General features: G+C 34.8%; 1 protein-coding gene across 1 annotated transcript; it reads right to left on the reverse strand.

Annotated features, from left to right (window-relative positions):
- Positions 1-11,374: 11,374 nt before the first annotated feature.
- LOC114287353 (ferredoxin-thioredoxin reductase, variable chain) lies at positions 11,375-12,336 on the reverse strand. Its single transcript, XM_028230682.2, has one exon. It carries the CDS (start codon positions 12,054-12,056, stop codon positions 11,592-11,594), a length of 465 nt encoding a protein of 154 aa, XP_028086483.2. The 5' UTR covers positions 12,057-12,336; the 3' UTR covers positions 11,375-11,591.
- Between the last annotated feature and the right edge of the window lie 2,350 nt (positions 12,337-14,686).

Here is a 14,686-nt window from a genome sequence, read left to right on the forward strand (position 1 = left end):
AAAACTTCCTTCAAAAAAGGCAAGCATGAAATGTTTTGTTCCAATTTGGGCGACCCGGTCTATACTTATATGCTGTGAGCATCACGTAGTAACCTAGGCTAATAACCGGAATAAGAATTCGCAATGTTTTCAAAAATTGATATCATGATTAGTAGAGGCCGGTCTATGACCGGGCGAGCGGGGGTGCTCACGAAGTGACCTTCCCCAATCGTACCCAAGTTCCCGAGCCGAGGCAACTTTGGTGATGACGGACACGTGGCCTTTTGGCACCGAGTCAGGGTTTCCTAAATTTCCCAAAATAAAATATTTAGGTGGCGACTCTGTATCTGGCAAAGCAGTCCATGTTTGGCACTTCTTTCAAAAATCAGTTTTCCTAAAATGATTTGCCGGATTTGGACTCTTTGGTTCAGACTTAGAACCGTGACTACGAAAAGTCGAGTCCGAGCTGTAGCGAGGTCCCCCGCGGGCTTGTTACACTAGGCTCAGTGGAAACTCCTCTCCCATATAACACCTATCGATGCCCAGCTTGGCCATGGGGAGATACGGTGCCCTTTCCAGAAGAAGGGATGTTCCTGCCCACCTCTCTCATCTATTTGGCCATCAAAAGCTTCCCAAATCTGGAAAGACTCTTTTATGAGGAGATTCAAAACCTCACCTCTCTCCAAACACTTCATATCTGGAGTTACCCTAGGCTCGCGTCCTTTCCAAAGGAAGGGTTGCCTCCCTCTCTTTTGCATCTATGGATCTATAACTGCCCTGAGCTTGCGACCTTTTTAGAACAAGGCTTCCCACCCTCGCTTTTGTCACTGGTGATCCGTAGATGTAATCCAATACTGAAACAGAAGTGTGAAAAGGGGAAAGAATATTGGTCCATCATCCAATACATTCCTCAAGTAAATTTACGAGTAGATTAAGCAGCCAACTGCAAGGTACAAACAAACAAACACAAAATCTTTGGTACCATTTTTATTTATTTATTTTTTCATTACCAATATCATCTCAGATTTTTATCACAAGTGAGAGTTTACTATCTACTTCTTTTGGATCGTAAGAGAGTTCCAGTTTGTTGTGAATGTTGACATTACCAATACATTACTGATTAATTAAACACACTGCTCTGTTTTTCAATTCATTCTTTGTCTTTTCCTTTCAAATATTTCATTTTCTCTTAATTTTCCCTTAATAATGAATGGATAATTTTCATTCTCATTTGTTATTTTATCTTGTATTATTCAAAGGTGCCGATGGAAAAATTGTCCTATCCGTTATTACCGCCACTAACAATCTTTACACCATGCTACAAGGTAAGATTAACTACTTTACCTTAGGAGCCGAGCCTTTCTACGGAACTTATTTTTGTACAAAATGTTTTCTCTAGAAAATGATCTCCTATGTTTGACTGCAACTGAAACTAATGTACTAGTGGTTGTATTAGTGGTGGTGTTGGTTACAGTGGAGGAGGTGGAGTTTTTGTGGGGTGGTGGTGGTAGTGGTGTTGGCAAGACTTCAGATGCGAAAATGTTTATTTCGGAAAAAGTTTTCCACCTTTCAAAAGTGTAAAACATTTTCCACTCAAAAAGGCTACTTTTTTTTTTTATCATAGAAAACATTTTCCATTTAACTTTCGTTTTCTATCCTACTAATCGTCAGAAAATGTGGAAAACATTTTCCAAAAAACATTTTCCGCGGTAACAAACAGAGCATAAGAGAAGAATTATGTCAGGGGTGGCTATTGATGGCTGGTTGGTTTCAAGTTTCTTTGTTTCCCTGTTTTTACTCACCCTGAGCTCAATTCATACATAATCAAGTGCCATTCTTCTAAACTTCTACTTGTTCCCACATTATTAATTCATCCATGCTTAAGTAAACAAAAGGATATTAGCCTTTTGTTCTACAAGTAAAGTACCTGAATGGAAGGAAACAAAATTTACTTGTGCACCATGTTTCAGTTATATCTCAAGTTTGCATTTTTGTTAGGACCTTAAGAAAATTTTTATTTTACTGTTGTGCATTTAACATGCATTACATCTCATTCTGGAAAAAAAAAAAAAAAAAAGAAGAAGAAGAAGAAGAAGAAGAAGAAGAAGGGGGGAATGTACAAGCTTTGAACTTTATAAATCTTTTTCATACTCTTCACTATGGTAACTCACTCAAATATAATTCTTCTACTGTTACCATCATTGTAATTTTGAATTGTTTCAGGTTTTAGTTTTTGTAAATTTGAAATTTACTGATGATGAGCTTATGCATAAATTTTGAGTTTCAGATATTAAGGTCCTACTCTGAATGAATAGCTGGTAGATTGAAGATCTTATTATCCTTAAAAGACAGCAATGCTTCTCTCTCAAATCATATCAGTGACAATCTCTAAAGATGTGGAGCTCATCGATCATCCAAAATCTTAGCCACTATGTTCATGATCTTCCATGCTCACCTATGGATGACTATCAAAATCTACTCTGTAGGATCTGATGCTTCCTTTTACTTTAGGAACACATTAGTTCTCTAATTCTTTCTTGTCACCAACTCAGGCAAAACTAATTTTATTTTTATTTTTATTTTATTTTATTTTATTTTTTCCGGTGCTTCATTCACAAGTCAAGCTAGACGGTGTCTTTTCTCTTGATCTTTCATTTTTCCTATACTAGTGCTTCGATTCCAGTTTACCAAATATTAAAAAATTACTTTTGATTGTATATTTGGTTATAATTTTTTTTTAATTGTTTTGTTGAAAAATCTTTTTATTTTTTAAAATTGCTTTCACAAATTAATTTTTATTTTTAATTTTTTTTGTTCATTTTAAATGAATATATAACGCCCTCAAAATAAACCCATAATATACACAATATTGACATGCATTGGTAAAAGAAAACAAAACATTATTCCATTCATCAAAGTATTCTTATTAAAAGGCATTACATGTAACATCGAAAATAAATGCCCTATGGGCTTACAGCCTTCCAAGCCAACACTTGGACACAAAAGTCTGAGTACTAACTCAATTACACATTAAGCCCTTGGCTTGAGTTTACATGCAATATCAAAATAAAACAAAATAACAACTAACTAAACAGAGTCTTCAACTCCAAATCCTCTCAAGCTAAGACCTTGGAGGTGGCATATCACCTGGACCTGAAAATGATGTTCCCGTATAGGGTGAGCCACAGCCCAGCAGAAATATACTAAACCAAATATAAGAATTGACTAAAGCAATAGCATTCGATAGATGGTTAACACTTATAAATCCATTATATCACCATACAGTTTCATGACAATAATGTCCATGACACGTTTCACTTTCCATTATTTATTCAACTTTCCATTTATATAGACATGGCTCAGAACCTGGCCAAATTATAAAATGAGACTACATCTCACCTTAACATTACTTCCAATATCAACAATTCAAACGAGACTAAGGCTCACTAAAACACTTCCATAAATCAATAAGTACACATATTTGCTGTACTAATGGAGTCCATCCCCTTTCTCCTCCTAAACAGGTTTGAGAGTCCATCCTCTATCTTTCCTCAAACCATGGAGTACATCCCCTATCTCCTTCCAAACAATATGCATATACAATGTATTCAACACTTGTCATGTATACTATTCAATCAATACACGTATTTGCTGTATTAATTCAACCGTCATATTCAATGACTTATTCAATGTGATTAGTTTTAGTTTTCCCTAATCAGCATGCAATGTCTACAACAATCACGACTATCCTCCACCGATAGCCCAAAACAGTTATTTCTAAACAGGAAATAAATGTATCAACAAATATAAACTCAACATTTTCATAGGTGAGTGATTAAACTATCCAACTACACCATTTAATCTCATAATTCCCCAATTCCATGAATTAAACTAAATTCCCCATTTTTTCCAAAATTAATTATACAAATTAATTTATTACAACAATTAGGGCTTTTTAAATTATAAATCAAACCCTAGCTTTTTCCAAAATTACCGAGCAACACCAACATATCAAAATGACCAAAACTTAGGACAAAACCTATAGTATGGAGTAGGGTATCCCTACCTCGAAGTGAAGAACTCGAATGAAGAAGATGACGAAAATCCAAAGTGCCCCAAACCGCCAAACTCTCAGATTAAAACAAAGCCCTCGCAACCCTCTATCTTTTTAATAAAGAACTTAGGGTAGAAACACCCTAAAAATAGATGAAACCTATGACAGAAGGTGTGTAGAGGGAGAGAGAACATGGACCTAGGGTTTTGAAATAAAAAAGAGGATGAAAAAGTGTATTTTTCCCCGCTGCTGCGTATTTATATTAAACAGGCTCGCTCGAGCGAAGTATTGGTCGCTCGAGCGACCAGACACAAGAAAGCCTCGCTCGAGCTAAGAAAGTCTCGCTCGAGCCAAAAACTCGAAGCTTCAGGTCTGCAACCCAGAAGCACGCTAGAGCGACAGAATGCTCGCTCGAGTGAAGAACTCGAAAACATACACCTCGCTCGCTCGAGTGAAGGAAATCTCGCTCGAGCCAAGAAACACTACTCTCAGGTTCTATACCCAGACACTATCTCTCACTCGAGCGAAGAAACCATGGCTCGAGCGAAGGACCAAAAACAAGAGCTCGCTCGAGCGACAAACTTCTCACTCGAGCGAAGGACCAAAATTCTAGGCAGCAACCATTTGCTCCCAAACACTCCCAACCTGTAATAAATCTGCCCAATACATCTCATAACTCAAAAATAAGGAATTAAAGGACGACAACAACCTATATATAGCCACAGGATCCACGGAACCTAAGTCCGGATACAACAATCAAATGGGGAAAGACTGGGGTCGCTATAGAATGGCTAAATAATTTATCATTTTGCTCTTAAAAAAATAATTTTTATATCTAAAAAATATCAAAAACCAATATATATATATATATATATATTTTCCCAAATAACAGGTGGCATTTGCACAAAAAAAAAAAATATATTGTTCCGACCAATCGTCCGAGAGGATGTCCTTAGCGAACAACCAAGTAGACTCAAAAATTCAAAAACTTTCTAGTTTACCAAACATGTTTTCAAATATGTTTTGAAATGTGATTTGGAATCATATTTTGAAAACTATAATCAAACAGATGGTTGAAATATGAGGGTGGAATCATGATTTAAGACCCAAACCAAATAGAGAGTTTTTGTGTTTTCAAGACCTTTCTTATTTTTCTTTGGAAACCTAAAAACAAGCTTGGGGACTTTGTCCCACATTAGAAAGAGAAAAAAATATAGAGCACTTAATAAAATTCTATATGAAATATTCCTTTGAATATGGAATTAGCTACCAATGTGTCATTTTCTATTTAATTTTTAACATAAACTAGCTTTAGGAGTAAAGTTGAAAAAACTTGAAACATGAAAAGTCAAAGTGAGGAAAAAATAAATTTCAAGGGCTAAAGTGAAAAAGTGGCCAAACAAAAAATGGGCAAATTGTAATTTACCCTAGTTAAAATTATTCTTCCACATTCTAAATGTCACGACATATTTTTAAAATAATTATATATATAATTGTATATATAAAACATAAATAATTTAATTAATATTATCACATATTTATTTAAGTTAAGGAGGCGTTAATGATCTTTTTCAAAAAAATGTTAAGCAGTGCTCGTGTAATTTTGCTAATTGATAAGTGTCTGTGATTTAACTATATGTTAAGGAGTGCTTGTGATAGAAGTTTTAAGAGTAATGTTAGACATCATGAAAAAAATATCATAAAAATGATCATGAAAGATTTTTCACCGTTAGATTACACATATAAGAAAACACAACACACTAATCAATGGATGAAAAATCTTCATGAAATATTTTATAATATTTTTTTTATAATCCCTAACATTATTCAAATTTTAAATGTCAAGGAATATCTGTAAACGTGATATATTAAAAATGTTAAGAAGTGTCTGTATATGTTTATAAAATGTTAAGGGGTTATTGTATTTATGCTAAAACTATGGAGGTTGTCATATTTTTTTTTTCAAATTTCAAGAGATGTTAGTATAATTTATCCTAAATAAAAAGATTACATTATTTCAATGGGAAACTAAAAAATATCATATTGAGCCTTAAATCTTAGGGGTATTTACGTGTAGGTCCTAATAAGTGGATCTATTGATAATTTATCCTAAATCCTCTCTCATCTTATTTTACATATTCTTTTGTTCAGTTGAATAAGATTACACAAAAATAAAATAAAATAAAAATAAAAATAAACAAATCATAACATTTTGGATTAAAATAACTTTAAATAAAATAAAATTGTTTTTCTAAAATGCAAGAAATATATATATCAATAATTTTTATTTTTCTTTATTTATTTTTTAAAGCAAGCAAACAGCACTGTGAGAACATAATTTAGAAAGAAAGCAAAAAAAGGAGGGAGGGCGGAATTTGACCATAAATCCCTCTTAGTTTCTTTTTCTTGTTAAAAGGACCCCAAAAAAAATAATAATACTTTCAAAAATCCCCTCATAATTATAAAGTCATGTATGACGAACACAATTTATTATTTAAGTATTTTATTTGAGCATTATACTATCTCTTTCTATCTCTTTCTTTCACAGCATGCACGCACACACACTCTCTCTCTCTCTCTTCCCACCAACTCTACAGCCGATGGTTGTTCGGTGACTCCACCATCTTCATTATCGGCCGGCGTCACTCATCGTCACCGTCAGTCGACAACCACCATTTTTACTGTCAAACTACTACTATCTTAGACTTGATACCTACGAACTCAGATTTGAGATCAATAACTTCAAATCTTAGATAAATGAACTCAAATTTGATAGAAAAAGGAAGAAGCGAGAGATTATAATGAAAAATCAATAGTTTTTTGTTTGTTTGTTCATAAATATAAAAATAAAATTTAACTTTTGTTCGTTCATTTAGTATGTACTCTGTTTTTTGTAACAACAAAATTTGATTTTGGTTAACGACATGTTGATTTGCTTAATAATAATAAAATTTTACTTTGAATCATAATAAATTTTACTGAAACACATTGCGAACATAATTTTACAAGAGAGAGCTGCATCATGAACCAAAGTAAAATTTTACTGTTCAAAAAACAGAGCATCATGAAAAGAAGAGAGAGATATAGGGAGATAGAGTTCAAAAACATATCATCATGGGAAGAAGAAGAAGAAGAAGAAGAAGAAGAGAGAGCTCATAAATGGTGAGAGACACACAGAGAGAGAGAGAGAACACAAAACATTAGAACTAGAGGGAGAGAGAGTAAAGGATCTCAAATTTGAGGTTGGCAAACCTCAAATCGTCATTTTCCGACGATGACGACGGTGAATGATCCCTGTGGTCATGGACACGATAAGCGACGATGGCAATAACATGGTGGAGAAAGAGTTCCATAGAAAGTGATAGTGGCCCCGATGGAGAGTGTCGGTGGCGCTAATGGAGAACAGTGGTAAAGAGAGCGAGACAATGACGAGAGGTTGAGATGAGAGAGAGAGTGCTTGTAGATCTGATATATACATATATATATGTGTGTGTGTGTGTAAGGATAGTATAGTAAAAAAAACAAATTTTAAAATATTAGAGAATTTTGAAAGGATTCATATAATTTTTATCCTTTTGAAGAACAAATTAGACAGTGAAGAGGTCATCACCAAATCCTCCCCCCCCCCCCAAAAAAAAAAAAGGGTCAACTGGTGCCATTTAAAGTATAGCAGGGAAGCAATGACCCCACATCCGGACTAATTAGACAGTGAAGAGGTCATCACCAAATCCTCCCCCCCCCCCAAAAAAAAAAAAAGGGTCAACTGGTGCCATTTAAAGTATAGCAGGGAAGCAATGACCCCACATCCGGACTACTAGTACAGGTAAATAATCAAATGTTCTAATTTAGGATTGCATCCAATCAACAATTCATTACACACAACACAACTCTGGTTTACCTCAGATAGAAGTAATTTTTCATTCATTAAAGCCAAAATGTTTAGGCAACAAACATCAACTAACTAGCACATCACACAATTAACAGAGCACCACTGTATCAGGTTACCCACTAAAACAGCCAATCCATTTGATAAACACTTTGAAGATCCATAATCATGCAAAGATTATGTGCATTGTCTAAATCAATATGAAAGTAAAATTTTAGTGGCCTCATCATAGTAAGAAGATAGAAGGAACTGAGATCCAACTCTAGTTCAATCAACTGAGGCCTATTTTGGCAAAACCACATTTTAACCCAAAGATGTGCGTCTTCTATTGACTATTTTGAAGGTCTTTTCGTAAAAAGTCAAAAAATACTTCCAACATACCCTAACCTTTACTCTGATCTTGGACGCAACAGCAACAACAATAGCTCCAGCTCAAGCACCAGCACCAGCCCTCCCTCCCTCTTATAATGAACAATGAGGCCACACTGGTCCCCAAAGACGAGGATGCTCTCATCATGATGTTCATTTCAATGGCATACATGATTTTTCTGTTTGACGATTGAAAGGACCCTTTAGTTATCCACAAACGAATCAGTCATAATCTTACTGAAACACTACAAATTAGGTGATAACCTCTCTGAAAAAATGGCTAGTGACCTTAACTAATCTTCATTACTGGCATAAAAAATTGTCCTTGAAAAACTAAATATACAGTTGTCCATAAGATTTAGAGTTAAAAGTTCATTTTGTGTTACAACATCTAGCCAAACTCCTTGAGACCTCGTTACAATTTCATATCCAGGATTCAGTGGCCTTGGATTCTCTTTCTCCAGATTTCATTCTCATGCCCATGGCACACAGACAAATATGACCTTTATCATAACTCCTAAATGGTGTAATCAGCTTGTCTGCATCACACAACCTTTTCATTTGGTGTACTACTACAATCAAAGTTTCCCTTGTGGCGAATAAGATTTCAAGTTATTACATATTTAGTTGTTACCATTCCTCATTGCATCCAACATAAGAAAGTCTCTCTTTCCATATAGACTAATCATAGGCAGACTTACAATATCCATCTTCATGGTTCCATGTTCACCAAAGCTTTTTGCTTTTAGAACTTTTGAAGTGACCATATTTACATCTTAGCTCAAATGCAATCCACTTCGTTATCACCATAAACTAATTGAGCAAGCATATCCTTCCTTACCTTATCCGTCAGTTCCAACCACAGGAAGGATCACAGCTTTGTCTCAAAACAATTTCGTTGGGAAATTTTTAGTATTTTCATCTCACATCACATTTAACAAAAATAACATTTTATTCCTCTCTGCGTAAATATTTTGCTTTGTTGAAGGGTAGTACTTACCAGCTATAATTTCCTCACATTCCAATTCACCCTTTTGGTAACTTCTTCAGTTTCATTAGTTTCCTAAATGTGAACAAATTTTTACCTCTGATAAAGTTCTCCACAAAAATAATACAACAATAAACCACCCATAACCTGCAGCATCTCTTCAGCCCTTTGAGAACAAAAATCAAACTTTCAACAATGAAATGTCAAATTATACCAGTCAATAAAGTGTTTGTAAATTGCAACTACGGAACTACCACTCCAAGCAAGTTTTGAGTCCAACTCCTTCACTTACAAAGAAAACCAAAATAATTTCCATCATGAGGGAAAAACTGAAATAAGTAGGCATTGGCTTACTAATTCAATCTAAGCGCTAAACTTGCTAAACAAGATTAATCAACTCTAAAACTACCATTCAGAATCCTCTTTTTCTTTTTCTTTTTCCTTTTCCTTTTTTACGTTTTTTTGGTCGTTCAGCAATAAAAAGGATTCTATCCAGAATCCACTTTATTAGAAAAAGCTCAAAAGGCTTGAATTAGGATATAAGACACACCGTAGAAGTTTCGTAAAACTACACTATGAGACTAACAAACCATAAGCCTAAATTTGTCTTCCAACTTGGAAAATTAATAAGACATCTCATTTAATATAACAATAACTTGACAAAACCTGTACAACTTATGGGCATATTTCAAAACCTAATTACAAGCAAACATATAAATTAATAAAACATATATATTCATATATCGCACAGCTAATAAGTCACATAAGTTTAGTAAAACAAGGATATATGATTCAATAATGACAGATCTGCCCAACAAAAGGTTCAGTGACAGAACATACCATTTAGTACCATTTTTCCCAATAAATTTGCAGAACTATACACCTTACAAACCTTATCCCCTCATTTAGAGGAATAATAATACAACAAACTGAAGTGGAACTGCATATTATTAACTCACCCTCAAGAAGTATAGCCACAATTGTGATCAGAATGGTAGAACTAGAACTCAATCCAAACAGGGAGGACGGAAACCATAAAAAGGTTGGACTTCATATACAAATATTCATCCATCTTGCTCTGTACTTGACACTTGAGTTTCATAGTTACTTGTATTGATCATTGATAATCAAGTCCATGAAAATAGCAAATACGAAAGTTGAACTGATCTCAACTGAACACTAATTTGAATAGGAAAGGAAATGAGTCAAGTGACACAAAACAACATAATCCAGCAAGTCAAACGTTGAGCAACAATCAGCTACAGAAGAAAATCGAAGTATGTTCTTTTATTTAAAAGCCAAACAAACTTCTACAGATCCACCATCATCACTATCTCACCCTACGGCTATCTCCCAGTTGTTTTACATTTTGTACTCATTATATATTTATGAGGATAACTACAAGACATTATACACGGTAGAAAAAAAGACAGAAACTGGCCCTCCTTTAGCCTGTTGGCCTTGATTATGATTTTTCAAGGGTCGGGTCAGGGGTTTAAGGGCAAGTAGGAGAGAGAGAAGAGAAAGAAATAGAAACATTGCTCATCTTCATTTAGAGAAAAACCATGACTGGCTTGAGCTCTATATTAGCTTGGAACATGTGAGAAGCAACAAAAATCTTGAGATACTCACTAAAACTGAAACAAAAGTTTGAAAACTTAATCAACAATACTCTGGGTGACATTTGTCAATTCTTGACATACTACTGATAGCCAGCCTCAACACATCAATAATCATCTCCAAGACTGCCCAGTACCAACCACCAAAACATTTCTAACCAAAATATACATACAAATGATGCATTAATTTAGCAGGTTGTGTTTCACCAAGAAGTATGATCACTCTAATCCAACTCAACCGCGAGTACTCTTCTAAATAACACAACTTTTTTGGCCATTTAGTATCCACTGAGTAACTTCATTTGGAAACAAATGGTTTATTGATCTTTCTAAACCCAAAAAATACTAACCCACTTAAATAGGCATACTAAAAAACTACATTAATTTTGCATATTTAGTTTGATCACTCGAATTCACTCGTGAGCGGTACTTCAATGGAAAACAATCATTTGGGCACTTCAGCATCAGCATAGTGACAATTAAACAAAAACAATTGATTGATTGAAACTTTCTAAACCCCCCAAAATACTAATTCACTGAACATATTAGATCAATTATCTACATCAATTACCAAAATAAAACCTGCACGGCGGAGTTATTATTCCAGTAGTGGCATTCATGATAACAACAACAACATTAGGATTTTAATTGAAAGCAAAAGCAAAACAAAAACTCAACTGTAAGTGTATCAATCAATCAATCAAGGTACTCAAACTCATCTTCCTTGAGATGCGCGAAGAACTTGACCTTTCCTCGGCCTTCCACATCTGCAAAGAACTCAACCTTGAAAGGCAGATTCGCCGAAATTCGCTTCCCTTTCCAAACAACAACGTACTGTTTCAAAACCCCTTCTTTTCCAGTCAAATCAGTCTCCGGAACTCTGGGAACATGGTACACCTTCAATGGAACCTTAACCCTAACCCTAGCTCCGATCTTGGCCTCGGCCTTCTCTTCCTCCTCCGACAGCACCGCCGCCGCGTCGACGGTCGTTGATGCTCGCACCAGCGGCGGAAACGATCTTCTCCGAGCAACGGCGTCGACGGCGAGGAGTGGAGGAGGAAACGACGTCCCATAAGGGAGAAGTGATTTGGGGGGTTGATTGAGGGATGAGGAGGAGGGGAAGAATGCTGGAGCTGGAGCTGGAGATGGAGATGTCATCATTGTTCAAAGTTTTGATTTTGTTTTTAGTTTTTGTTGGGTTTGTAAGTAAATTTTGAAGCTGGGTCTATAAGTAAAAATTGTACGTGTATGTATGTAAGTGTATGATATTTTAGTTTGGTGAAATATGATCCACCCAGCTAAGCAGTTTAGCTGATCCAAATATATATGGTCAAGGAAGGAAGAATGTAAGGAGGGGCACGTGACCATTGTGTGCTCGCCACGTGAATGATGGATGAGGATTATCCATTTCTTGGAGTTGGAGGTGAAAGTGAAAGACTTGGGAGTTCAGCAAGGATCCTCTAGAGTAAAATTTTTTTAAAGTTTTTTAGAGTGTTATATTGTGTGGTTGAGATTTACTGGCAAGTCACATCAGAAAAATTGATGTGACTTGCCAATAAATCTCAACCATACACTGTAACAATTTAGGAAACTTTAAGAAAAAATCAGGATCCTTGCTCTTGGGAGTTGGGATGAAGGTCGAGCGGAGTCGAGTGGTGGTTGGAGATGTTACGCGATGTTGTATTTGTATTGTGATTGATGAGAAAATAATATTTATAATTTTATATTAAATAATTAAAAATATATAAAAATATATAAAAATTTGTGATTTAATTGATTTGAAATATGATCCGTGTCTTAAAATTAAACAATAATTTTTCTTGGTCAGAGACTTTTCAATAATAAATTATTACTATTTTCTTTTTTTTAATGATTTTTATATATTTTTTTCATTTTAATTTAAGGAAAATTTATTAAGAATTTTTTTTTTCAATTACCTGTATTCCAATTAATTGATCCAATTCCCAGCAGCGCTGTTGGATACCTGATATACTCCCCCCGTCTGAGCTAATTATTCTTTGCACACCAAGTAAGGCCTCTTTTTGATTGACTATTGGCAGATCAAGATTGAAAGTCAATAGCAACGAAGTGCTTTCAATTCACAACATATTATTATATTTCAATGGGTCTTATTATTTAAAAATTTGATATATTAAATTTTAATTCTTATATTTAATATATTTTATAGATAATTTTACCTTCATAAATTATAGCGTTTTTTATTTAGACCCGACCCATTGTGTATCCCGGACTTGGGTTTTATAGTCTCGTATGGTTGATCATGTCATTTCCCTCTTATTCTTACTTAAGTTTGACTATTGGGTTGTATCGAGCATGTTTGGAATAGGCTAGTTACGTAGTTTTCAAACTTTTATTGCCTAGGATTTTGGTCCCCCATTCGAACGGCACTTCTTACGTTCAAGCAGGATTTGCAAACTTTAAATACTTTTGCAGGTCTGCAAAATTACTGGAAGAGTGTATTCTACGCTCGAGTAGCGTTTCTTATGCGCTCGAGCGGTATTTTCTCACGCTCGAGCCTAGGTCTATTGTCTGCAAAACTACTGGATCCGTGTATTCTGTGCTTGAGCATCACTTCTTGCACTCGAGCTGAACAATTTATTGTGTTTGACGCTTGAGCATCACTTCTTGCGTTCGAGAGGACTGTACGTATATCAGATCGCGAAAGTGACTTTTTACATCATTTTTCATATTTCTTTTTCCTAAAAACTCTAGATCAGGACCTTCTCTCTCTAAAACACTCTATCTCTCTACATTTTCACCTAGTTCTTGTTGGACAATCTTCACTGTATTTAAATAGATTAAATTCTGTTATGTACAAAACAACAACAAGAATGTAAAGAAATAAAGAAAATGAGAGAATTTGTTTGATTACAAAAATCAAATTTGAAATAAAAACAAATAAATAAAAACAAATTTTATTTTGTTACAAAAATAAAATTAAAATCTGATTAAATAAACAAAATAAAAATCGGAATAAAAATTAAACAACTTACTTGGTTAATTTCTTTTGAATAAGTATCTGATCAAGTCCAGTGTTTAACACTGTGTCCTTAAGACAGATTCGTCATCTCCACGGTACTTTCAGAATCTAGACGTCTATCTCCCAGGATAAAATGATCTATCAACGAATAAAAGCAGCACTACAATTTATTCGTTTGTCGAACACACTAAGTGTTTATACTCTCTGTAACAAGAACTAAATGCAAAATGAAGAATAAATTTATAGCAGAAGATGGAGTACGAAAATTGGAGTATATTTCCAAATGGGGGGGCTTAGTCTATTTATAGATGGATTGGTGGCTTTTCATTTTGAATTAAACAGGTACTGTACCTGTTCAATTTGAATTAAACAGATACAAACTGTTTAGGCACTGTTTGGATTGAAATTCAAACAGATTTAGAGCTGTTGGGTTCAAAAAACGGAAGGGCCCTGTGTGGATGTACAGAAAAAATCGAACCAGATTATTTTCGGTTAATTTGAATTATGGATTTTATTTTACCAAAAAATAAAAATAAATTCAAATGTTTTTGGCCCAGCCCAGCCCGGACGAACGGCGACTTCGGCGGCGCGCGCACGCGTGTGTAGGGATTTTTGGGTCCAATGGGTCTAGCCCATTTTGCCTATAACCTCTACCTCTAAAATACTTGGGTACCCCTTGGGGCACATCCCAAGTACCAAACCCATGCCTTATAAACCCTTTCAAAACTTCCCACTAAATCAATATGGGACAAGTCATTTTACAACCTTAAGGAATTTCCACCAAAACTCC

Source organism: Camellia sinensis, chromosome 2 (genome assembly GCF_055761805.1).
Source record: "Camellia sinensis isolate YWXY chromosome 2, ASM5576180v1, whole genome shotgun sequence".
NCBI lineage: Eukaryota > Viridiplantae > Streptophyta > Magnoliopsida > Ericales > Theaceae > Camellia > Camellia sinensis.

Excerpts from the sequence above, each read along its gene's own strand:
- LOC114287353 (XM_028230682.2), bottom strand. The coding sequence starts at position 12,056 with ATGATGACATCTCCATCTCCAGCTCCAGCTCCAGCATTCTTCCCCTCC.